General features: G+C 35.3%; 1 protein-coding gene across 1 annotated transcript in view; it reads right to left on the bottom strand.

The window, feature by feature from the left end:
- LOC144965212 (protein amalgam-like) overlaps positions 1-27,500 on the bottom strand; it is a 115,988-nt gene that overhangs the window by 41,407 nt on the left and 47,081 nt on the right. Inside the window, exon 3 of the mRNA XM_078900308.1 lies at positions 2,593-2,708. Within this exon, the coding sequence (XP_078756434.1) occupies positions 2,593-2,708 (116 nt within the window). The remainder of the gene's footprint in view (positions 1-2,592; positions 2,709-27,500) is intronic.

Raw genomic sequence — 27,500 nt, 5'->3', positions numbered from 1 at the left:
CGTGTGAAGCGAGTGATGTTCCAACTGTGCTATCGGGAGCCCCTTTTATTTTGCTTAAGTGTATTATCAAAAAGAAGAAGAAATAACTAACAATCTGGTTGTAGACTGAATCCACAAGATGTTTAGATGTAAATAATTGACCAATATCCACTGAACACTTATTGACTAAAGGTTCCAGTTTCTGGTACAATTTAAAATCTAAATCTGTTATCATTGACAATAACTGATATGTAAATGGCGTATAAAGCACCCAAAAGGGATTCTGTTTATTAGATCACAAAAGGCCAAAAGAACAACGTTACTAATGTCAACATAAAACTAATGAACTGTTCTACGGTAACATTGGACATTGGAATGCCTCAAGGAGACAACTTTAATAATGTCTTATTTAATCTAGATCGTGATTGCCACGTATGTAGTGGGTGGGCCTGTGGTCTAGTGATTTGAATATCGGTTTGTTATCTGTAGGCCCTGGGTTCAAGCTCACTGCGGGTGACGTAAAGATAAGTACATTAAAATGTCAGTTTACTAACGTCTATTTTCCTTCACAAAAACCTGTGTAAAACAAGAATGTGGTCGTACGTTGTCGAAAAAAAATGTCTATTGACTTGTCCGTCTTTCATGTTAAGGGGGGGGGGGGGGGGGGGGGGGGGGAGGAAGAAAATGAGGAAATTTGACCCTTTTCGCTAAAATTAGATTTTGGTTTGATGTTGTCATGTGTTCATTTGTCTGCATAAAAAGTAGCATGAGAACTTCATCTTCAGTTTTTTTCTACTCAAAATAACGTATTTTGTGACCCATGGTATGGTTACTTCTATGCCCATTTTTAGTTTCAGTGGAAAGGAATGACTGATTTCGTGAAAGAGTATCAAATAGTCTTTATAACTAAGTAAAGACAAAAACATATCAATGAAAAGTAAAAACTCTCCTCTCTCTCTTCAACAACCAATCACTTTGTTCTTAATTATGTCATGTGGTCACAATCCAATCAGAGAGAGAGAGAGAGAGAGAGAGAGAGAGAGAGAGAGAGAGAGAGAGAGAGAGAGAGAGAGACAGACAGACAGAGAGAGAGAGAGAGAGAGAGAGAGAGAGAGAGAAAGAGAGAGCATGAGGAGAGTTTTTCCCTAAACTAGTTTACTTTGAATTTAAAATGTGTTTTTCTCAAAACTACAATTTTCGTCACTAAACCCTAACTCACCCCTCAATATCCAACCAATCTTCTTCAAACTTTCTACAAATGAATTTTATACAAATACGCAGGTCCTTTAGAAGCAGGATTTTTGAAAAAAAAATTATGAGTAATTTGCAATTTTGTAACTTTTTTCAAGGGAAATAATTGAGTAATAACTTTTACCTTACTTTTTAATGTTTCTAAAAACAAATGGGCTTCTAGAACCTCTTTGTTTTCCTTTTGTCTACATGTGGCCAAAATATTATGGTAATCGGTTGATAACAAAAAAAGCCTTAGACTTTTAAAGGTTTGTTGTTTATTTTCCAATATGGTGTCGTTTCCATAGCAACGGACAACTTTTTCGGAAAAAAGTTGTATGCAATCGTCCGTCCAAGAAATATACATTATGACTGCGCATAGAAGTTTAGGATGTTTCATCAAATAAAAATATATATGATCCTTTAGTGTCTCTCTTCCCCCTCCCCCCCCCCCCCCCCCCCTTTCAGTGTTGTTGTTGTCTTGGGACTTGTAAATTGCTTTGGGCATATCAGTTGGCTATTTTTCAATAAAGATTTCAGAGTTGAAATATATATATATATATATATATATATATATATATATATATATATATATATATATATATATATGAACCTAGTCGAGCATAGAACACGCACCGAGTGCAGTTACAGAAATTCACAAAGTGACATATTATGATGGACACATAAGCTGTGTATGCTGCTGGTGTCGATTTGATATGTCCATATCATCAAAGTCTTCGACATACTAAACCTCCCTCAATAAAATCCAATAGGAAAAAATAAATCAGAGGAATGGAAATTAGACTGTCCCGTATTGGAAATACTTTAATTGTGATAGTAATGTGCTACAAGCTGTGGAGTAAAAAGTAATTTAAAAAATGAATATAACAGCTTCAAAAAAGAACAAAATACCCAACATGGATCGTTTCGGTCTCAAAAGCTTCTTCAGCTAACAACAAAAAAAAACCCCAAAACAATAAAGGCACAAATACATTACTAAATACCAGATCGACGACAGAGAAATTGTGTAGGTCCTCTCTGTTGTAGAAAAGTCTTGGCAATACTGAAGAAGTTCTATTGATCTACTCATTGTGAAAACTGGGGATTACCAGGAGGCACTGGTAAGAATATTTGGATATAGAATTTTCTAAATACTAGAAACTATTCCTACTGGTGGTGCAGTTGCTGATGATGATGACAATGATGATCATAAAAATGATGATGTGATGATGATGATGATGATGATGATGATGATGATGATGATGATGGGGGTGGTGATGATTATGATACGGATAATGATGGGGGTGGTGATGATTATGATACGGATCATGATGGTGATGATATTGGTGGTGATAATGACGAAGACGACGATGTGAAACCTACCTTGAAACCCCCAAGTGATTTGACAGAACAAGGTAAAATGGCCGTCTGCCCTACCACTACCGTCACGTTTTTGTGGATGGCGTTGAACTTTGGTGGTGAAAGCTCCAGTGCCAAAACTGGGTATAAAATAGGAGAGAAAAAAAAAGATGCGTGAAAACATTTTGACATGACCTAAGAGTGCGCAAACGCCTTAAAAATTATAAAAATAACAACAACAACAATATATATCGATGGTCGGCTGATCAAACCTCCGGTCCCGATTTTCACAATCGTCCAATCAATTTGAGGTCTATCCGCCCAAATTAAACAAAACATGGTCCCAAAGCTCGTATGTAGACTTCAGAGTTTTGATACGCCGATCGTGAAAATCAGAACTTCAGAGGTTTGAACCGCCGACCATCGATATATAACATGAGTTAAAATCAAGTCAAATTTCGCTCATTACGGCCGTCTCGACTCTCGAGGCGTCTCTTCAGTTGGATGATCTTCTTTGATGAAGGATAGATCCGTGGTGATGGCGTTTATTTATAGTGGTGTGTCGTGAGTAAAGGCGCACTGTGGTGTAGATAATTGGGTATGTACGTTTTTTTTGAGTCATGAAAAAATGTTAATTTATTGAGCGCTATCAGAACTACAGGGCATCCATCAATAATTAGTGTAGTTGCCAAATCATGAATTTAATCATATCCCCCCCCCCCCCAAAAAAAAAGCCTTCCCCATTTTTTTGTTTGTTTATATTTTATCTCTAGAAGAAATATCCGAATAGTGCTGTCTTGAGCATATTGAGCATTTTGAGAAATTACGTCACAAAGGTTGTTTTTTTTTAATCCTCAAAAATCATTTTTTATTATACAGAATTGAAATATTTAGTAAAATTAAATGCAAAAAGACGTCGTGATCATGGCATTTAAAAACAATTGTGCGGCAACACAGCGACATTTCGATGATCCACAAGGTTTTTTGGGAGAATAGTGTCTATCAACTCGGGGGTACACTTGATGTGTTGTTTGGCACTGTGATTGGAGCAAGTAATTTGGTTGCTGATAACTTCATCCATCCAAAATCTGTTGGTTGTCAATCTGGGGCAGTTATTCGAAGACTATGGTATCAATTTGATGACTGGATGTGCGCTCTTTTGGTGTTATCTCGGCACGCTTCTTAGGTATGGGGTATAGTTTTCAAGTCAGGGACTTTTTAATGATTTTTTCCCTGTTTTCATCAGCCTAACGTTGTGCTTCGCGCAAGTCATAGCTGCTTCATCGTCAACGCAGTGGCATTCATTTATGAAGAATGTGGCTTCATAATAATATTGGTCAAAACATTTAAGTGGATGTTTATCTTGGCGCTAATTTATACCAAAGTGATTTGTGTTATAATATGTGGTAAATCATGTCAATCTGGTTATTTGCTGGGATAAACTGGGTAAAAATATTGGGTTTACAGTTTGACAATGTTTCAGCGTTTTGAAGGCTAAGAAGGAAAAATCACTTTCTACTGTGAAAACAATAATCTTGATTCAATATGTTAAAGCTGAGCTCGATTTACAGTATTAATTTCACTCCGAGATAATCCGTTTCGAGACGATTTCTCAGAGTATTAGAGAAAATAAAATACCTTCACAGCCGCAATTTTGCCCTGCTGTAAAATGAATCCGCAAACTATTGGTGTCGTATTCAGTAGGCTAGGTGTTATGTTTGCCCCCCCCCCCCCCCCCCCCCCAAAAAAATACAAAAAACAACCCCCCCCCCCCAAAAAAAAAAAAAAAACAACAAAACAAACAAACCCCAAAACGAAACCTCCCCCCCCCCAACCAAAAAAACAACAAAAAAACAAAAAAACAACAACAAACAAACAAAAAACAACAACAATCACCCCCCCCCCCCCCCGTAAAAAAAAGCACACAAACCCAAATGTATCATAATATTCCATATAGTTTTCCGGCAGCAAGACGAAAAAAGATTTCTAAATGAAATGGGGGGTGCGGGTGGGGGTGGGGTTTGACGTCGCTGGTGCTGGTGGGATACTTTGTAACTTCTCTATTTATATAGTAGGATAAAAACTTAAGATTGCCAATTACCTCTTGTGAATCATTTAACACTATAATAAGGCATTGCCATACCACATTTAACTAGGTATCCACGGTTACTATTATGAGAGAGAGAGAGAGAGAGAGAGAGAGAGAGAGAGAGAGAGAGAGAGAAGGAGAGAGAGAGAGGGGGGGGGGAGACATATGTATAGATATCGATAGATAGAGAGAGAGAGAGAGGGAGAGAAAGATAGATAAATAGATAGATAGATAGATCGATAGAGAGAGAGAGAGAGAGAGAGAGAGAGAGAGAGAGAGAGAGAGAGAGAGAGAGAGAGAGAGAGAGGGAGAGAGGGATGAATTATAAACTGAAATCGGATTCACCGCCGAGAATGGTGGTTAAAAATATGTTGTAAAATGGTTGTGTGTGTGGGGGGGGGGGGGGGGATTCTACGACTTGCTCATCCAAGATAAAGGCAGGGAGAAATGAGAGAGAGAGAGAGAGAGAGAGAGAGAGAGAGAGAGAGAGAGAGAGAGAGAGTGACTGACAAACAGAGATAGATAAATAGATAGATAGAGAGATAGATAGATAGATAGATAGATCGATAGATAGATACATACATAGCGAGAGAGATTGTGTGTGTATGTGTGTGTGTGTGTGTGGGAGAGAGAGAGAGAGAGAGAGAGAGAGAGAGAGAGAGAGAGAGAGAGAGAGAGAGAGAGAAGTGGGGGGGGGGGGGGGGGAGAGAATTTATTTGTTGGTTGGTGGGTGTTTGTCGCAAACGTCGACATTTTGTATTGTTTTACTGTATGAGCCATGTTTACTGTTTATATTTTCATTATATTTTGACTAACTTATGTAGTCACTTTTATCTTTCTGTATTTCTAGTACTAGATTATCCTATATTTGCTTTATCTTTCTCACACACACAAACACACACGAACACACTCACGTGTACACACACGTACACACACACGTACACACACAAACACACACGAACACACATACACGACACACACATACACACACACACCAACTTTTTCTCTCGGCACCCTTCCATCCATCCTTTCATCTATCTATCTATCTACCTGTCTATCTCTCTATCTACCTGTCTTTCAATCTATCTATCTATCTATCTATCTATCTATCTATCTATCTATCTATCTATCTATCTATCTATCTATCTATCTATCTATCTATCTGTCTGGCTGTCTATCTATCTATCTATCTATCTATCTATCTATCTATCTATCTATCTATCTATCTATCTATCTATCTATCCGCCTATCTGTTTGTTTGTGTCTCTCCTTTCACAAACATTCCGTCTATATTCACAAATCTTGTGCTTCGAGATCTTGTAAGCCTTTTGAAATCAGCATCTTATCGATTCATCATAAATAATAAAATATCGAAATTTGATTTTGCTCCAATAACACGAGCATCCTATTTTTGAAAAGCAAACTCCAAATAAAAATTTCATTTCATTAACCCCAAGGTTGTGCGAAACAGATTTTTCAAAAAGGAATTATCTCCCCCTCAAACGGGTTGTTAACGGTGTTCAACGAAATCCTCGGCTGATTGAATTTTCACGACAATGGCCGGATAATTTCTACCCCAGCAGACGAGCGCTATTAGATTCCGCTTTTCCACTACTCGCATCATTCTATCGTTTCTGGAAACTCGTGTGAGCAGTGAGCGGAAAATGTCCCCTTTTATCTCATCCAATTTCACATGGAAACAAAATATATTTCTTTTCCTAATAGAACAGGTGGAGATTTTGCCAGCCACAAATTTCAAAGAAGGGAAAATACATTTTTTCAATAAAATAAAACTGTGATTAATTCCCTACAACTAATGAGGATCTGGACAGCGTTTTCGATGAGGAGTTGAATTGATTAAGTCAATTTTGCAACAATACTTTCCTTTCGATTGACTCCAATGTTTTTAATATTGAAAAAAATTAAATATACACAATAAAACTATTGGCTGAGGATGATTTATAGACAGATAAATGGGTTCTGAAAAAAGTCATGTTTTTTAGAGATAACACCTGAATGTAACGCTTCTTCGTCATTAACCAGTTAACTGCCGCACTCTGGAAAAAAAACAAACTGGTAATTACACATTTTGCCAGAAATATGTATCCATTTAAATGACTCTAATCTTGGCAAAAATTCTCAAACCTGGGACTTCATAAATGACTCTCGTCTAGGCAAAAGCACTCAAACCTGGGTCCAAGGTTTGAATGTTTTTGCCAAGATGAGTCGTTTAAATCGATCGAAAATGTGAAGGACGAGTTTTATGGTCAAAATCTTAAATGCGAGTTTTTTCCAGAGCACGGCAGTTAAGTGGTCTATTAAGTTCAACTTGATTTGACTATGACGGTGTTTATACCCATGACATGTCGTGGTCTCGAACTCTTTGACAGTCAAACCACACACAGCGTCGGCAGTGGCCGAGAAGTGACAAGAAGAAGAAAGTCGTATTTTATTTTTAGCCAAGTTACAATGGACTTCATGTGAAGCTTGTATTGAACCGCCTGGCTCAGATGAGAATGAGTACCTGGCTTAAGTTAATGAAACACATTTTTATATTTGTATAAATCGCTCGTTTGACCAATTCTAGAATACGGAAATTGCATCTGGAGCCCATTATATAAAAGACAATCTATTAGTATTGAAAGTGTACAGAGGAGAGTTACCAAAAAAATTTATACAATACAGTATTTATCTTATAAGGAAAGGTTAGAATTTCTTGACTTACCCAGTTTGAAATATAGAAGAATTCGTGGGGATTTAATTCAGGTTTATAGATTGGTACATGGTATGGATAGGATAGACTTTTCTGATTTATTTTCATATTCTAATATTACTTTTACTAGAGGGGACAAGTTTAAGATTTTTGTCTCTAGATGCAAAACAAACATAAGACAAAACTGGTTCGGTATTCGTATTGTTCAGAAATGGAACAGTTTGAAATTTGAAACAAAGAATGCAAAATCTATGGATTATTTCAAGGTATTAGTAGACAGGGAATTATATGATGAGAGATTTATATATGACGAATAATACGTGTTTGCTCTGCTGTTGACATGGCTTTCAATCTTGTATGTATATATTATGCATTATTATATTATTATGGTTATCTTCTCTACGCGTGTCTATGTGTGTGTGTGTGTGTGTGTGTGTGTGTGTGTGTGTGCTTTGCATGTCACGGTTAAAGATATATGTTTGTACACCACATGAGTACATTTAAGTTGAAATACTATCTTTACCACGTGTATCATTATTGTAATATTTAATCAATAGATTTATGGCATTACTAATTAATATTAAGGGCATTCAAGGGATCTTATCCTATTTTGCCCTATACCACATGTTATGTTAAACATTGTTATTGAGTGCGTAAAGTTAAAACCTGAGGAGTCCCGATAGGTCATTTGGTGGAGCACTCGCTCCACATGCAAAGGGACCACGGCCAATCCAGGGTGAAGTCAACTTTTTTTTCTAACCCCTCTGTCAATCTACAAGTTCTTGGGTAGCTGGGTCTGTTCGGTCTGGTGGAAAGTACTTTGCAATAAATAGCGTCCTATCCAAAGGTAAAAAGCAATTTCTATTGTCCGTTTCACGCTATAGAATAAACAGGGATAACCTCCAGCTCTATGGGCCTCATGAAGGACTACACTTAAAACGCTGTAAAATCGCGTGCCTACACAAAGCTGTGGGTAACCTTTTACGTTTATAGTCTGTATGATCTGATTTACTGGGAACTAATAATTAAAATAGGTTTCTAAAAATAATAACTAAGAGCTGAGTGAAGTCAACTTTGTTCCTTCTATATAATAAAGCCATTGTCTTTGGTTGTAGATAATTTAACATGATATTAACCAGTTAACTGCCGTGCTCTGGAAAACAGATCGACATTTGAAGGACGAGTCTTCTGGGCAAATTTTGTGAATATGTGTCTTTCCAGGGCACCGCATTTAACTGGTCAATACACCGATGTGCTGTTTCAAAAGATAAAAACAGTCGAGCTTATCATGGGTACCTATCTTTCCTGTGCAAACTTAATATCTCCTCCTCCCCCTCCCCCCCCCCCCCCCCCCCCCCCCCCCCCCCCCATTTAATGACATGACACACCCGCCTTCATTAATTCACACTTTCTTTATTGTGACCGCATTTATCTTGGATTTTAATTCCCCACACGTGTTTGAATACACACACACACACACACACACACACACACACACTTATCGTTATAGATAGTATGCGCTTGGCTAAGAAGCTCATAACATTGCCATCCGGAAGTATAACGGACCAACACACAAAACTGTGTGTAACCAGTGAGCATTATTCATAAACGCGGATGGCAAAAAAACAATAACCAAGATCTGAGTGACGTCATCTTCGAACTATATATATATATATATATACAAGAATATATATATATATATATATATATATATATATATATATAGGTATGTATGTGTGTTCGTGTGCGTGTATGTGTGTGTGTGTTTATGTGTGAAATGCGTGTATTATTGTATTTGCAAAAGAAACAACAAATGAAAAAAGCAACCCAAAATCGAAATAATATCATTTCCCCGTCTTTATAATTTTTTTTTCGAATATGAGGGTCGAAATAGAGTAGTGGTATATTATATTCATACAATAATACTGCTTGTTATATTTGATACGCAATACAAAGTAAAATCCTCTACGTATGAGTATAAAACACGCTAGACATGGGATGGAACGTCTCTGAGATAACGAGATTTTCTGTCTGTGCTAGAATACTAATCCTTGGACTGAGCCCCATGATAGCGCTGGCGTTCTGGTGAGTGAAAGATGTTATTACCGTATTCTAACTTGGAGATTAAGACACACTAAATGTTGTGCATTTGTACAAAATACAGTTTTCTCTCATATTATGACAGAAAACTTACTTGTCTCATCGATAGATTTAGATGATCTCAACAATTTGCTATAACAATGGAGTTTTAGTGAGTGAAAGATGTTATTACCGTGTTCCAATTTGGAGATTATGACACATTAAATGATGCATGTATACTTACAAAACACCTTTTCATATTTAGAGAAAAAAACTTTTCCGCCTTAATAGATAGAATTGGGTGATCTTCAATTTGTGAAAGTGTTTTGACCGTGAAACTTCTTGATGACCTTCAAATTGTGAAAATGTTTTGACCTTGAAACTTCTTGATGACCTTCAAATTGTGAAAATGTTTTGACCCTGAAACTCCTTGATGACCTTGAATTTGTGAAAATGTTTTGATCCTGAAACTTATTGGACGACTCATGTTTAAGACTTTATAACACATTAGAGGTCACGTTGATATATCAAACTACGTGAACAATCGCCTCAAAGCGGTGTTATATCGCAGGTGTCAAATTCACATCATGCGTCAAATGTACCGCGGTCCGGAAAACAATGCCCCTCACACCTTACAGTTCTCCATTCGACCTATGATATTGATTACGTGCCTCCAATGACCCCACCCACTTGGCTATTCCACACATTCGGTTAAAGGCGGAAACAAACAGGAACAGAGATTTTTCTCGTTATCGCGAACATTACTTCACAGAGCGAGAATCCTAATCCTTGTATGATTTAAAGATATCCTTGAAAACATTTCTTTTTTAATAGTCTGCAATTTATATTACAAAATTTTGTGTTGATGTAGATAGCCAAGAATCACATGACCGAGGATACTGTGCTCCATAGAAGAGTTCATTATTATTATTATTATTATTATTATTATTATTATTATTATTATTATTATTATTATTATTATTATTATTATTATTATTATTATTTATTATTGTTATTGTTATTATTATTATTATTTTTATTATTATTATTATTATTCTTTATTATTATTATTATTATTATTATTATTATTATTATTATTATTATTATTTTTATTATTATTATTATTATTATTATTATTATTATTATTATTATTATTATTATTATTATTATATGAATTATTTATATATTAGAATGTAATAATTATTACTATTATTATTATAATGGTAATTGTAATGAAAATAATAATAATAATAATAATAATAATAATAATAATAATAATAATAATAATAATAATAATAATGATGATGATGATGATAATAATAATAATAATAATAATAATAATAATAATAATAGTAATGATGATGATAATGGTGGTGATGATGATGATGATGATGATGATGATGATGATGATGATGATGATGATGATGATGATGATGATGGGGGTGGTCGTTGTGTATCCCTAAAATAGATACAGAAACCCACAAACTGTTATAAGAACAGCGCACAGAGAAAAAAAATAACATCCAACAGTCCTCGGATTTGAACAGGACCAATTTGCAAATAATTTTAGAGCTCTATTGACATGACATTTGGGTTCCTCGTGTTTATCAAAACGTAGTTTTGTTTAATTACTGAAATATTTTAGTCTCAGACAAAACATACTTAAATGATGTTCAATCCATACTGATCCCCATACCAAACAATTGGAGCTGTCGTAAGCCCCTAATATGGGAATATGTCATAGTGAGAGCATCAAGTTACATTAGCTCACTCAACTTAATCATCCCCGCGAGTCGTACGCATAGGGACCTGACACGAGTATCTCCCTTAGTCCTCATAATACTAATGCAACACCAGAATAATATAATATCCATATACAATCCCATACACTCATTCATTGTTCTTGTTTCATTTGTTCGTTGTTGTTGTTGTTTTTAATGTTATTGCTGTTGTCCTGCATTCCCATCTTCCCTTGAGTAAATCGTTGTTGAACAATAGTCAATATCATAATAATATTGTAAAATCATACTGTCGTAGTCTCAAAATTAAATATTATTTATAAGAAATGTTGGCCGGAAAACTCGTTCTCCAAACATCGATCGATATTTAATTTGAAGGACAAGTTTTCTGGCGAAAATCTTTAAAATGTGTCTTCTTTTCAGAGCACGTCAGTATTATTGCTGAGAGTTTGTTCTCCTTGTATACTTTGCAAGAGGGACAATCAAATAGGTCGTGTATGTTGGCTTTCACTGATAGAATGCATTTTTACAATTTGGCCAGGAAACTTTTACTTTGCATTATATCGACCGATCAAAATGAAACATAACAAAAATACTAAATCCCCGACTTCAAAATAAAATCTCAGATTTGTAAGCTTTTGTCAAGTTCGGAGGTCATTTTAATCCGTCGACATAAGAAGTCAAAGTGTTCTGGCCGAAACATAAAAATGGCATTAAAAAAACCCCCCAATGTCGTGCAGATGAGTCATTGGCTACAACAGATTTAGGCTGAAGAGTAAATCATAGGTCATCATATGAACGGCTCAATGGGTTCCCGAAAGGTTGACTGCATTGGCAGTCATGGGATTCAAACATAAATATTAAAAAATTGTTTAATTTGTTGGTTGTGTTTTTGTGTTTGTGAGAGTTTTTCACATACGACAGCCTAAAAACAAAAGATGATATGATCATTAAAAGACTAAAGATTAAGACCTATTCGGCGATTTCAACATTATAAGGGCATAACATGCAGAGTGATGATTTTTAACTATCAAAGCTAAATTAAACCAAAAACAAACCCAATCAAAAAACAAACAAAAATAAAACAAAAACAAAAAAAAAGCAAAAAACAAATAGACAAACAACCCAATCCCTCCCCCCCCCCAAAAAAAAAAACCAAACAAAAAACAAACAAAAAAAACAACAAAAAAACAATAAGCAAAAGCAAAAAAAAAAAAAAAACATAAAAAACAAACAACAACAAAAAAAAAAAGAAGAAAAACAACAAGAAACAAAAACAAAACAAAAATAACAACCAACATCAAAAACCACAAAAAATAATTTTAAAAAACAAACAACAATATAATCAAGGACCCAATAAAATTATCCTTGTGTGTTCGACTTGAGATTATCCAAGTCTGATCTAGAATTTAGCTTGGGAGTTGGGCAAAAGGGGACATCAATGCATTTCTTAAGATTAGATGACAAATACGTGGAAAACAATGCGTTTAAATTCGGTAAAGAATTCCAGGAAGATCCGGGCAATACGATATTCCCAAATTTCAGGACAATACCATTAAGTCACATAAAATGGAAAACACTTTTAAGGGAGAAGGGAATTATCGATTATGGATATAATAGTGGTTAGAAACTTTACTCTCCGTCCCAAAACATTTGTCACAGGAAAAATGAACAATTTGCAAACATTTCAATTATCTTTTCATCAAAGCATGGCAAATTATAATAGCAAGCCTGAATGTCAAGATAGATAATTTATGCTCTTTATGGAATACTTCCAGGCTGTACAACTGTGAACTCCAAAAAATCCCGCATATATGTCGCTAAATTTAGACCAAGGGCTGTTTCCGGATTCTAATCTTAAAAAGCCGGAGATAGCCGAATACTGAATGTGCTGTTTGTTCGTAGAGAGGACTTTTCTCTTCACATTTTAAAAAACTTAGCAGTAACAAGCCAGTGATTACAATATTCACACAGTTGACCCATGTAATATATGTTTTTTAATTTGCTTATTAGATCCAGGAATGTCCATAGGACTGCCCGATAATGTCGAGGTGCTCTATTTTTTAAAAAAAGCTTAACCGCTATGCAGGCTATTGCCGTGTTTCTTATCGTGTTTACCGTCCACCAGGAGACTGGAATATTGTAAAACGCTCTGAACTTAGAAAACCACCGTCAATAAGCGCTAATTTCATGCACTTTGAAAAGAACTGGAAAGGAATGAGGGTAGCTAATTGAAAGGGCATTCAATACACAAATCAAAGGGTGTCCTATCCTATCCACACAGCAAAAATTGGGTATAAATTACAATAGATTTTGCGTTCCATCCAAAAAAATAGTAAAAAGCAAATATAACAAGCAATTGCTACTGGCTTATGGTTTTGAGGTATAACTTTAGAAAAGAATCATAACCTTCTCTCTCCCCAAACTCTCATACTTTTTCGGCTATGTGGTCGAGTGGTGATGCATAGTTGAGTCCTTGGAAACGGTTCTTTATTAAAATTCTCTCACCGTACTCAGGTGTAAAATGAGTACCCGGACGTTAACAGCGTTGCCTTTGTCCGAAAATATTGTAATATCGCCTAACAGGCGTCATGTCTCGTCCTACATGTTTCGTGTCGCTGTTGGCTGGAAGCCCCTGTAAAGCGCTTTGAGCACGTTTAGTGGATTTAAACAATCAAATCTAGAACTTTTATCAGATGTTTTTTAAAATTAAGAAATATATATGTTAAGAAACCTTTTAACTCAATCATAGCCTAGGCACCAAGTAAAACAGTCAATACAGAGTGATGATTGCTCTTTTAATAATATGTAAATAGGATTAGAAAAAGTCCCTGGACATAGAATAAACAGATGTAGAAAAGATCAACAGAGGAAAACATGGCCTTGCTTTTATCACCTCTTATAACATGTTTGGCAATAGAGTTAGTGTGGGGAATATTAGAATGATCCCACTCACAGATTATTTCTTAAAATAAGTTCCAGACCTTTTAAAACGGGAAAGATGCCTGAATACACATTTATTAAGTTAAAATGGCACTAAAACAATAAAACAAACTCACGATTGAAATATTTCAATGCTTTTGGAAACAAAGATAATGATAAGGGAGAAAGCACCGATGTCATATTTTTGTGATTCTATTCACCCATTTGGTCATTAGCCGCACTCAATATTGCTTGACATTGCTTTAAGACGAGTGAGACAGCGAACTGTTGCGCCACCGACGTCTCAATGTAATATAATGTAAACATCTTAATTTCTAAATAAATGAATATATAAAACAAACAAAATATAGATTTTAAAAATTACCAAAACAAAACACAATTGTTAAATCTTCTTTTCAGAGACCAGACAAGATAATTGTTCGCTCTTTTCACAATTCCAAAAATAATCGATTTTTCTTACCGTGTATGTGTCGCCAAATACATTTCTTAATATTTATTTTTCGAACTTAAGTCTAGACCAGTCATAAATTTTCTTTAATTCTACCAGTTACAGCATTTCCTTCATTATTTATCATCGCATATAGACGGGTTCAATAGTTATTTATGAGAAGAATAAAACCGCAAAAAGCAATTTATGTAGTGAAAACGACTTATTAATGCTATCATATCCCTCTGCTATGAATTTGTGGGAGGGACATTAACTAGGACCCAAAGCCATTAATCATCCATCTCGGACATCTAATGATATTCCCGGTTTCCTGGTATCGATCGCAGATGTCAAGTGTCGTACCCTTTGACCCTTCTCAAATCTGCGTATTTCCGTTTCCGCCCTACCCACTTCCCATGATGCCCGACTCTGTGCAGAAAGCCACCCAAAAAACTTGTTTGTTGTCATCACGCACCGCATACAATCTTACCAACAGGATAATGACTGATCACGCTTTGTAAGAATGGAATCGATAATCCGCCTGTCGACGGACGTCCCTTCATAGGGTTCCTGAACTAATATTGATATACACTTATCCATTACGTACAGCTTTGCATTATGCCTTCAGGAGTGTTTCTATCTGCGAATAAGTAAGATTATCTACAATCAAAACTTGTTTTGCTTAAACACATCTAAGATTCCTGAAATGGCCGAAGGTACTCTAAATCAATGACGAAGATTTGATTCTCGTTGAGAAGCTTCCGGGCTCTGCATAGAAACAGCAAGAGCAGAACGGACAGGTAATAAAATTGTTCAGATAAACCACCCAACTGATACTGTGGGATCGTGGGAGTCGTTCGCACGACCACACTGCGCACACAACAAGGAGAGTTCTTTATTTATGTGGCGTCTTACTGGGAGCACTGCTCACTCGAAAATAATATTGATAATAAAAAGAAAAGCAAAGGAAAAGAAGGGAAACAAGCGAAAAACTAAAGTCGTTCAAATGTTTGGACCTATTTGGACGATGCTGCCAATCAATAATTTTTTACAGTTATCTCAACATTCATGTGTTCACAGGTGTCATAATATAAATAGAAAGAATTGTACTTTTTTCTCAATATGGCACGTTAAATGCTCTGTTCAGATGGTACTTTGGTGTAATAAATGTATTTTCTTTTCTTTAGGCGTACAATTGAATGCTTCGAAAAAGCAGATATATCCAACTTTTAGAGCCCATCGTATTTTCGGTTTTCTTATGCAGTTTAAGCCATTTTCAGATAAGGAATTTCCTGGACTTATAATAAAATCTCGTATCATCTATGATAAACTCTTGATGAAATCAAGGGTGGCTAAAAATCTAATATAAAAATTAATCGAGACGTATCAATTAAGGGTTAAATAGAGCAATTGGCTTTTAAACACACTGTAATTATACTTCAAATCGACATGTTAACAAAATATGAATCGGAAGCATACGGTTGAAGGAGAAAGAGATGCATGAAATCATGTGTTTAGAAATGAAGAAGAATCTAAATTTAAAAAAAAAAAAGAAAAACAAAGATTTAATCAGTCACGATGACTCACACAGACATATTAACTATCATAACAAATTATCTTTATCAATCAAAATCTAAGACATTTATAATCCCCGCATTTTTTGTATTGTAATTTAGACTAGATCTATTACATGTTTTTACTGTTCTTGAAATGAATGAATGTTGACGAATTGGTGTATTGCATCTGGTAAAACATAGTTTAAAATCTTCACCTTTAGTGAACGTTATTCTTGAATAAGGAAAAAAAATCTTTCTATTCAATATCAACTATACCATGAACTAGTTTATACAGCTGGATAAAGTCCCTTCGTCTTCTTCTATCTCTACTTTAAAGTCGGAAGTTTCAAAACCAGGGCATATCTGCTATTTCAGTGAGCAATCTTGTAGCGCGTCTTTGGACTTTCTCTAAGAGTACTGACTGTCTTTTAGAAATAGGGCTCCATATGCAATTTGCATACTCTAAGAGAGGTCTAATGACTGACTTATATCAAGTTTCGAATATTTCCGTATCCATGTAAACAAAACTTCTTGATATGAGTGCAATGACTTGCAATGCTAAGTGCAAGTATCGCACCCTTCGACCCTTCACAAATATATATATATTTATATATGTATATATATATAAATATATATATATATATATATATATATATATATATATATATATATATATATATGTTTGTGTGTGTGTGTGTGTGTGTGTGTATGTGTGTGTGTGTAAGCGGCGATTAAAACAGAGACGGGAGTGCAGAAAATATCTTTTCAAAAGAAAAGATAAGGTAAAAAAGAATATCGTTTAAATAAATGTCAATGACAACGCCCCCCCCCCCCCCCCCCCCCCCCGCCCCCCGAACCCAAAGAGAGAAAAAAGTAAACAAAACATAACAAAACAGAGGATGAGTGTGTGTGTGTGTGTGTGTGTGTGTGTGTGTGTGAGAGAGAGAGAGAGAGAGAGAGAGAGAGAGACCACAAAAACCAATTTGAATAGCATCAGAGATCAATTTGTTTATTATTTCTTATACCTTTCGATCTATACAACAATCTATTTAATCACCCACTTGCTTCCCATCTTTAAGACCTATAAATAACTCTAAAGATCAATCAAAAATAATAAACATTATTATGCATTATTTCATCGACCATTCATAAGCTTCTCTAACCCGCTTATCATCGAATCATCGTCTATATGTGGATAGTGTTTCTAATAATCTATTTTACAAGCTTCTGTATTTTACTTGTCAGTGTCTAAATTGCTCTTCTCTCTGCTGCAGCTGAATCATGGTCTTTAATACCTGTCTTGCTATATTCACATTGAGTTCATCCTCTGCCAGAATCGCTGAATACGACAGAGAATTCTTCAAATGATATTCAAACCGACGTCTGTTTCACCCATTCGAACCTCTAAACATGACGGGGGAGAACAACTAGTCAAGTGATCAAATCCCTCCGCGGGATTACCCCGTTCTGATGAGCCCCGAGAGACTTTTCAGACCTCCCACAAATAGGCCCCATTCTCAACCTGCATTTTATTAGCCGCGCTTATTTCCATTTATAAAGAGGTGCTGGATTATATCACTCCGCCGACTGTGAATGTATCAAGGGGACATTTAGTCTAGGAGACGTATCATTACGCCACTAAAAATTAGATCTGAGACTCATGAGTAACCAATGACTTGGCGGATGAAAAAGGAACCAGGAACTATTTTACATTTCCTGTCTTCATTCGAGAGGGGAAATAAAAATCCCTTGAGTTTGTCTAATGGATTGCTTGTGACTCCAATCAAGACATGATTATTTAGATTCGACACGGATATTAAAAACCAAATTTCACAAGCTTTGTCACTTTCTAAATTTGTCACGCAGAATACTGTAAAATAATAAAAGTGAAAAGAAAGATTTTGAGCAATGATGCAAGAGAATTCAAATGGGTCATGGTCTTTTTCTTTTTCTTTTCTTCCCCCCCCCCTTCCCCCCCCCCCCTTTTTTTTTTCTTCTTTTTTTCTTCTAGTGTTGGCTGAGCTGAATCTGATTGAACAAACTTTAAAATTGCATAAAGAAACTGCAGACGTTATAACACAAATAATATAAAAATAAAGTATATTGTTTGTATGACATTGCACCGATATTTTAATACTCAAGGTTGAGGATTTCATTTGCCTGTGAACAATGCAGGCTCGGTGATCCCAATTTAACATTCGTCTTTTGATTTATGAAATTAAAGAGAAAGAAAGCAAAAAAATAAGGAAAGAAATCCTAAAATTATTGATATTGGAGTTGATAAAATGTAAAGCATCAAAAACATTTCGAATAATAAATAGTGACAAAAAAGCAGTAGGTATTCCTTGAAAAGCCATTGGCATGTCAACGTAGACAACACTTACAATGCTTGAATTTGTGTACTTGGTATTTGCATCTGAATTAAAAAGAAAGATATTGGTTTTTCTTGATGCAGGAATATCTTTGAGAAAAGCAATTCCTTCTCTAGCCCCAACCCAGTTATTTATTTATTTATTTATTTTAAAAGACAGGATTCACGATGATAACATTTTCTTTGATAGAAAAACTGAGATCTGAACAAAAGAAATTGGCCAAAGCCACTTAGAGAATCTGAAGAGGAGGAAAAAATAAACTTATTTATTCTTTTTCATTTCCAGTAACATGTCTTTTCCTTCTTATCTTTCGACCTTCAAATTTTCTAACCTATTTAAATCTAAAACGTTCTACATACAATATATAGTATACATTGTGATAGACAACATATCTGGACAATCCAATCGTTCTAAATACATTTATAAATAATATACATTGTGACAGACAATATATCTGGCCAACACAATCGTTCAACATACATTTATAGTATACGTTGTGATCGACAACATATCTGGCCAACACAATCATTCTACATACATTTATAGTATACATTGTGATAGACAACATATCTGGTCAATACAATCGTTCTACATACATTTATAGTATACATTGTGATAGACAACATATCTGGTCAATACAATCATTCTCTGACATTTACATTTTGTTTATAAACTTTTACCTAAAATACAGAACGATAAAGATGCCCCCCAATTTGTCAATAATTCTTTCAATTCTCTCAATAAGGTCTCACTTTCTAAAATGTATAACGTTGTTGCTTATCTTAAGCCAGGGATACACTAATAAAAGCTTTTTGGTCAAAAAATAACATTATTTTGTCGCTAAACGACACAATACTTAGGATTCTTTCTTTGTGATTCTTTGAAATAGATTACTGGATCCGGCAAAGCAGGTTTGTATGCCAGCTTTTAATTTTGTATCTCATATAGTCAACTTAAATAGATTAGAAATTATTTATTCTATAATTTTTTTGATACCTTTGAAATATTATTCAGAATTTTCATAAGGAAATCGTCCACTCTTTGTGTACAAGTCTTTTGATTTTTCATATGAACAGATTAACTCAACTGGACTGAGCATTACTGTGTGTGTTTGTGTGTGTGTGTGTGTGTGTGTGTGAATTAAAAAAAACCAAAAAAAAAAAAACCCAAACAACTCCGATGGTACTTTAGTGTAGTGAAAGTCTGAAGTGGATTTAAATGTCTAAACGTTGCTCAATAATTAACGGCGGATAGTTCTATATGTGAATATATATCTGGGTTAAAAAAGAATAAATACGACTGTCACGTTTAGATGGGATGAAGGATATTACGAAAGTGATATCCCCAATGTATGGATTAGAGGTGACAAAATAAAGAGAAAAACCAAACTGAAACTGTACCGTGCTCTTGTAAAACCGGTACTTCTGTATAACTGCGGCACTTGGGCGTTGACAAAATCCGAAGAAGAACATCTGGATGCCTTCCATCGCACACAGCTAAGAAGGGTACTGGACATCAAATACCCAAAAAAGATCTCAAATGAATCACTCTATAAGATCACAAAAGAAAGACCAATCTCCCTTGACATTTTACAACAACGATGGCAACTTTTCGGTCACATACTACGCAGGGACAAAAACATACCAGCTAACCAAGCCATGTCGGGATATTTCCAAAAACACGGGAACCTTTTCAGAGGAAGACCGATCACAACACTCCCTGTGATCCTAAACAAAAACCTCACAACACTTGGACAAAGCATTAGTCTCATAACGGCAGGGGACCTTGAAAATCTGAGAACCCTAGCAGAGGACCGGCAATATTGGAGACACCTCACACAGGAAATACTGGAAACAGCCAAGGCGACCCGATCTTTCGGTCGAGACGCGAAAGACATCTAAGTCAAGTAAGTCATATCCCCATTGCCTGGTTTACATTTATTTGACTTCATTTGATATTAATCTTGGGCAGTTTTATGAAGCCTTCCTTTTTGGTCAACTTCGTGAGAATTTTCTACCCCTTTTATGATTCTCAACGTGGGCTGTCATAAACTACTTTTTGGTCTTCATTCTCTTTGGGGATTCTATGAGAGAGCCTGCCTATGGTGTTGCAGACAAGTTTTCTAAGCGTATGGCCTATCCATCCCCGCATCCTCTTTTTGATTTGCATTCCTTAGTAGTTGGCTGACAGTGTCCAAATAATTTTTATTTCCGATTTTATCCGTCCACTCGATGCCCCAAATCATCATTAGACATTAATCATTTATAAAACGTCTATAATTTGTGGGCAATGTATTTGGTTGACCTCCAAGTTTCTGATCTTTAGAGTAAAACAGACTTTATATTAAAGAAAATTCTCAGTTATTTTAATTTGGCTTTTCTTTTGATTTCCAGATTTTCTTAAGAACTTGAAGAACTGTATAATGAGCTTTACCAATTCTTGACTCAACTTCTCTGTACATCAATTGGTAACTACTATACTGCCAAGATATGTAAAACCCTTCATTTCTTCTAGGTTCCAATTTCATATCTCGGCTGGACTGATGTCGGTAGCCTACTTCCTATTCTTAAAATCTTGGTCTTTTACATATTTCCGTTATTAGGGCAATTTCTTGATTTTTTTTTGTTATCGCAAGGATCTCAGGCATATTTTGTATTTGTTAGTATGCGTAGAAAATCAATGCAATGTCATCTTCAGGATTTAGATCTTAAAGTTCTTGTCACAGTGTCCATTGAAATTTCCAGTTGGTGAGGTAATCTCAATGAATCCATTTTTTATGAAGTGAAAATGTGTTTGTTGTTTTTAGTTTTTACTAATGTTCTTTTTTTTTTTTTGCGAAAGTGAAGAATGGAGTTTTGTCATTATACACCAGAACTGTATTTTGTCGTCGATCTAACTATGGCACAAAGGTCTCAAACCAATCAAAAAGTAGCAAATCTGTGAAAACCATTTCTTCAGAGCCATTTATATGGCGCTGAGAGTCCAAATCGATCCAGCTGTTTGTATTGTGAAACAAAAATGTAACAATATATTACTTGTTCGTTACATTTATTTTTAAAATTCCAACTCAATCATAACTTCTCCATGAGCAAGATGTATGCCTTTTGTACTGTTATCAAGTGGACTAGCCTAATGAACCACTAAAACTTAAATAAAAGGAAAGAAAAGAAGTAGAATACAAAAATCGTTCCATTCAAAATAGCCATTATCAAAAACATCATTTTGAAATAACAAATAAAGAAAGCAAAACAGAAACTAAAATCATATCCGAGGAATAAAACTCAACAAACGGAAAAAAAAAACCTCGTGATTTTCTTAAGACAATTTTACTAAATACGTCTAATTATTGATATTTATTGATGCCAATTCCTAATATGATATAAGATTTTAGCATGGAAACGGACGGCGAGAAAGAGAGATGAAAGATAGGCTTGAGAAACACAGGATGGGGGAAAACTATGGAAAACATGACTAGAGATCCAGGGATGAGTCTCACCCCGGCTGGATCAATAGCAAATCTCCAATCAATTTAAAAGATATGATAGGGTACAATTATACAGTCCTAGGATACATCTCGCCACTCGACGCCCAATAAATGATATACCGTGCCCTCATCGTCCCAACTTCCGCGTCCCTCTGTGACATGATAGGGTTACATCGTGATGGATGGGCCAGCCGGCCCAACTAAACTTGAATTAAACGTCACATGTGATGGGGATGCCATTACTTGCATTTATCTTGTGAGTACATCTGTCCTACTTGTAAAGAATGCAGTATTTGCAATGAGTCGTAAGTTCCAAAAGCATGGTTATATATGAGAATGCCAGACAAAGTACGCAGGGCAAAGTGCTTTGACGGCAAGTAGCGTACATTGCTCAGGGCTTATCGAAGTCTGTAATATCCGACCAAATGTTTTCCAATGCTATAATTATTTACCAATAAATCCTTCATCGATACCTATAAAAACTCGGTCTTCATAGTGACGTTAAAGATTGGCCTGATAGTGTGTTTAAAACGTTGTCTGAGTAACATTTCAAAGATTTGATAAATTTTTACTTTACAAAAAAACAATAATTCAAAACCTAAAATAATGGTATAATTGGTGTGCCAAATAACTGCCCCCTTGCAACCATTACAATTGTTTTCTCTGAAGACCTCTTACTGTGTCTTCATTTTGATGGTACTAGTAGAGTTGTGCTTGGGGAAGAAAGCAATGTACTGTTACATCAGTATAGTTTATTTGATGTTTTGTTTTAGTCTCTTTACACCATCAATAATAAAAGATTACAAGGATTTTAAGACTATAAGTAAATACTTTGGTAATCTATAATATCTGCTCATGGCATTGGCATTGTTTGTCAAACGTCATGTTTGTATTACTTAGTCCATTGAAACGAAAAGATGTGCCATAAATATCCACACGCACGTACGCACACACACAGACACACAAACAAACAAACAAACAAACACACACACACACACACATATATATATATATATATATATATATATATATATTCGCATCTCATTCTGTTATATCCTCCGACAACGTTGATTCATCCCTGCTAGAATCTTCGGGAGGTCCTAGTGTCAAAGTGTCCGGGAGGAATAATTCGCTCCAATAACCTGTCGAGTACCCTACGTGATTCCTGCTAAATCCCCTCAGCCACACACACACACACACACACACACACTCACAAACACACACACACACACACACACACGCACATACACACACATATGTATATAAATGTAAAAGCATAGTTGTCCGTTCAATGAACGTGATGATAAGTTGATCAACTCTAAATTTATGATTCAAGTGTTGAATAAAATTTGAACTCAATTTCTATTGTCTTAATAATTCTTTCCCAACATTAAGAGATGAAAATAGTTTATAGAACTTTTAAGAAATTGATTGGAAGTATTTCCACTTCATTGTCAACTGAAAGGTTGACACAAAACCCACGTGTTAAAATGGTGGCGTCTGTTTTCGAATGGATTTGACGATACAAATTTGATTTTTAGATAAAATCATCACGATGTCTAAACAATATCATACGGCACGCAAACCACCTTCATGTCAATTGCAAACACCATGCAGCATTTGGTGACGATTACTCCAGTGGTCTCTGAGCCTTAGTGCTACTAAAAACCCAATTTACCAAATATATTATAAAAATATCCACGGCTCCATTTAAAATCGACAGAGGTACATAGAACATATGTATGGTTTAACTCTTTAGGTAGATTGTATCGTTTTAAGGAACAAACTTGTTCGGAGACAGTTTTAACATTCAATTTGAGTTTCATATGCGCAACTAGTGGTGTCCCCTGGGCAGTGTACTTGGTCCTTTAATGTTCATTATCTATATAGACACCCCCATTTATGCACCATCATTAAGATAAAGATATCTTACAAAATGGGATAAAGTCACTACACAAATGGTCTGAAAATTGGCAGCTTTATTTTGATATTACTAAATGAAGAGAGCTGCACGTTGGTGGATGTAACCCTTTATTCTCCTATTAAATAGGTGACAATAATATGACTGTTATGCCAACTACATGATCAGAACGGGACTTGGGGATCATCTTTGATAATAAATTGTGTTTTGACGAACATAGATGGGATTGTATAAAAAGAGCAGACAAGCTTGTGTGAATTATATACAAAAGCTTCAGTAATCTTGATTTTAAAACGTTTGTCCAACATTATAAGTCTGTCATAAGACCTTGTCTAGAGTATGGATATTACATGTGGAGTTCCTTATTTAAGCGACAGTCTGTTAACATTGAGAACGTACAAAGACTTTTCCTGACACTCTACATCTATCTTATTTACGTTGTTTTGAAATAGAATTGGCTTATCCCGGGCTCGAATCTGGTTTGTAGGAGATGATCGAACATTCTATCAATTGTGAGGACGAGAACGACTGCATTGATGAGATGGAAGACGGAGCACTTCGATTCTTTGCATTAAAAACAATCAGTGTATTTCATTTGACCAGAAGAAAAAAAACATATTACAGAAATACAGAAAACTAAATTTAAAAAAACCAAACCAAACCAAATAAAGATTATTTCGTTCTAATTCAAAAAATGAAATGAAATTTATAACCACAATTATTGATTAGAATGCAGCAAATAAACTAACAACATATGTAGCTTATCAATTTGTTTCATCGTCTTCATCCTCATCATCATCATAATTATGATTTCATATGTCATTTTATGACAAAAAAGAGGCTAAGTCTCTAAGCCCATACATAATGGATGAATCTCACCGCGGGGCATCTCTCCAATCGTTGTGGGTTTTTACTCTGTGGAATTCTAAAAATATAAACATGGCAAAGGTCCACAAAGAACGGTAATATACTTATAATAAACATTCCTCGATCATACCAACATCAAGGGTAATCATCGATGTTCGGAATCTCAGACGAACAATGTAAGCATTATTGAAAATAGATTATGTTTTCGTAGATCGGAGAATGGGACAATAAGAATTTCTGTATCAAAAGGATCTGAAAAGCTTTTACCTAGATGATAGAAGAACTAGAAACACTTTTAATATTTGTACCGCGATTGTTAAATTTCGTCTCAGGAAGATTTCAGAGACAGCAATAGATGGTGCTGACTCTGATAATTAGAATCATTATTTTGATGAATTAAGCAATATGTTCAGCTCTCTCTCTCTCTCTCTCTCTCTCTCTCTCTCTCTCTCTCTCTCTCTCTCTCTCTCTCTCTGACCCATATTTCACCACGCTCTCTCTCTCTCTCTCAGTCTATCTACCCATCTATCCATCTCTCCCTCACTCTCTCTCTCTCTTTCTCTTTCGCCTCTCTCCCCCGCACACTCTCCACGCCATCCGTTCTCCCTCCTTTTCACTCCTTCTTATAAACACACACACACACACACATACACACATAGACTTCTTTAATTCCTTAACAGACACAAACACATACACACACATGTGTGTGTGTGTGTTAAAGAATTAAAGAAGTAAGTTTTTTGTAATTTTGCATTTATACTTCATCATTTAATATTATCATTATTCTGATACATCCGAAGCGCACACAAACACAAACACACACAGACACACAGGCACACACACATACACACATTTGTGTATGTGTCTGTGTGTGTTTGCTTCGGATATATCAGAATAATGACAACAGTAAATGATGAAGTATAAACGCAAAATTACAAAAATCATTTCTTTTTTATAATGGTAACTTTAATCTTATAAAAAGACAGCGGCCCATTATTTAAACAGTCTAGAGATGACTTAAATAACCTAGCTATTCACTCTTCATTGTGTGCTGCAGAAGATTGAATCAAAATTGTTTTCAAAAATGTTTTAAATCAACCCAGAGAATTAGAAGAAAAAAATGAAATAAGAATATGAATTCAATTCCATTCAATATTTTTGCTGTCTATAGTATAAGCAAGCCTAACAGAAAGACAACAATAGAAGTTGTGTTATTGTCAGTATAGAGACTCATACAGTAGGGTCTTTTAGACCGAGCACATACGTTCTCTAAATTTTGCCCGGATTTCATCAAAACAGTCGGATTAGATACGTGCATCTGTGTAACAAGACCTTTTTGTGTATATGTGTGTGTGTGTGTGTGTGTGTGTGTGTGTGTTTTAGCGAGACAAGGAGAGACGTTTATAGAAATTTAAAGAGAGAGATAGAAAGATAGAAAGAGAGAGAGAGAGAGAGAGAGAGAGAGAGAGAGAGAGAGAGAGAGAGAGAGTAAAAATAAAAGAGAAGGTGGGGGGGGGGGGGGGGGGGGGGGGGATAGAGGAGAAATTGTGCGTGAAACCTATCGTTGAGGGCACTGTTTTCGGTGTGCCCCAGAGCTTCACTATCAAATCATCACTATTTACAATTCGCACAAATTTCCCTTATAATGTTCATTTTTTTATATATATGGAGTGAGTTTCTAAATTAATATGGGGGTGTTTTTTTTTATTTTTTTAGAAAAAACAAGCAAACCCAGAAGTATGTAAAAGGCCAACAGACAAGGATTGTAAGTTTATCTTTGAACCATACTGTATTCTATTGATCTGCTATTTAAGTAGAATAATTCGTGAGAGGAAAGGTATATGTAGATAGTGGAAATAAAGAAAACACAGGAAATCTCTCTCTCTCTCTCTCTCTCTCTCTCTCTCTCTCTCTCTCTCTCTCTCTCTATATATATATATATATATATATATATATATATATATATATCATTCGTTCTTTATCTCTTCCTCAGTCTAAAACTATGGCTCTATAATTATCTATCTGCGGTTATGTGGTCTTGTGGCATGACACTCGCTTTCGGATCGGAAGGTCCTAGATTGGAGACTTTCTCGGCGTATATATGTGTATATATATATATATATATATATATATATATATATATATATATATATATATATATATATATGTGTGTGTGTGTGCGTGTTTGTGTGTGTGTTTAGGCAATGTAGGGCGCTTAAACGCAACCGTTATCGTTCCAATTAATCGGCGTATTAATTAACCGAAACCACCTGTGGTCTCCACTGGAACAGCATATCAAGACTAATATTATATCTTTTGCAGAGACTATATATTTATATCTAGTGATACAGAACACCCTTTTATATGTTTTACTGGAGTTTCATTTTATATTCTTCATTTAATTTAAAAGTTGGTGTGTGTGTAGTCATGATGGTAGATGATAGAGAATTTGTTATGCTATCTGATAACTTCACATTCATACGGAATTTCACTACACCTTCTATATTGAAAAACGGCCAAAAGGAATCAAGGACATGTGAATCCTGATCTACAACAATCCAAAACACGGTATACAATTGTCATCAACGCGGCATGTTTCTTCAAAAGTAATTCAAACATTGCATTATTTCTTATGCTCTCATTAGTCATTTGTAGAATACTATAACTGACAAGTGTATGATATATTACCATTTGAAAGGAAATGGGTGGCAATAGATTCAATGCTATTGTTGATAAACTGAC

The sequence above is a fragment of the Berghia stephanieae genome, chromosome 2 (assembly GCF_034508935.2).
Source record: "Berghia stephanieae isolate SIO BIC M18660-M18661 chromosome 2, UCSD_Bste_1.3, whole genome shotgun sequence".
In the NCBI taxonomy this organism is placed as follows: Eukaryota; Metazoa; Mollusca; class Gastropoda; order Nudibranchia; family Aeolidiidae; genus Berghia; species Berghia stephanieae.
Note: the sequence above shows the minus strand (reverse complement) of the source record. Positions and strands in the feature narration are given on the sequence as shown.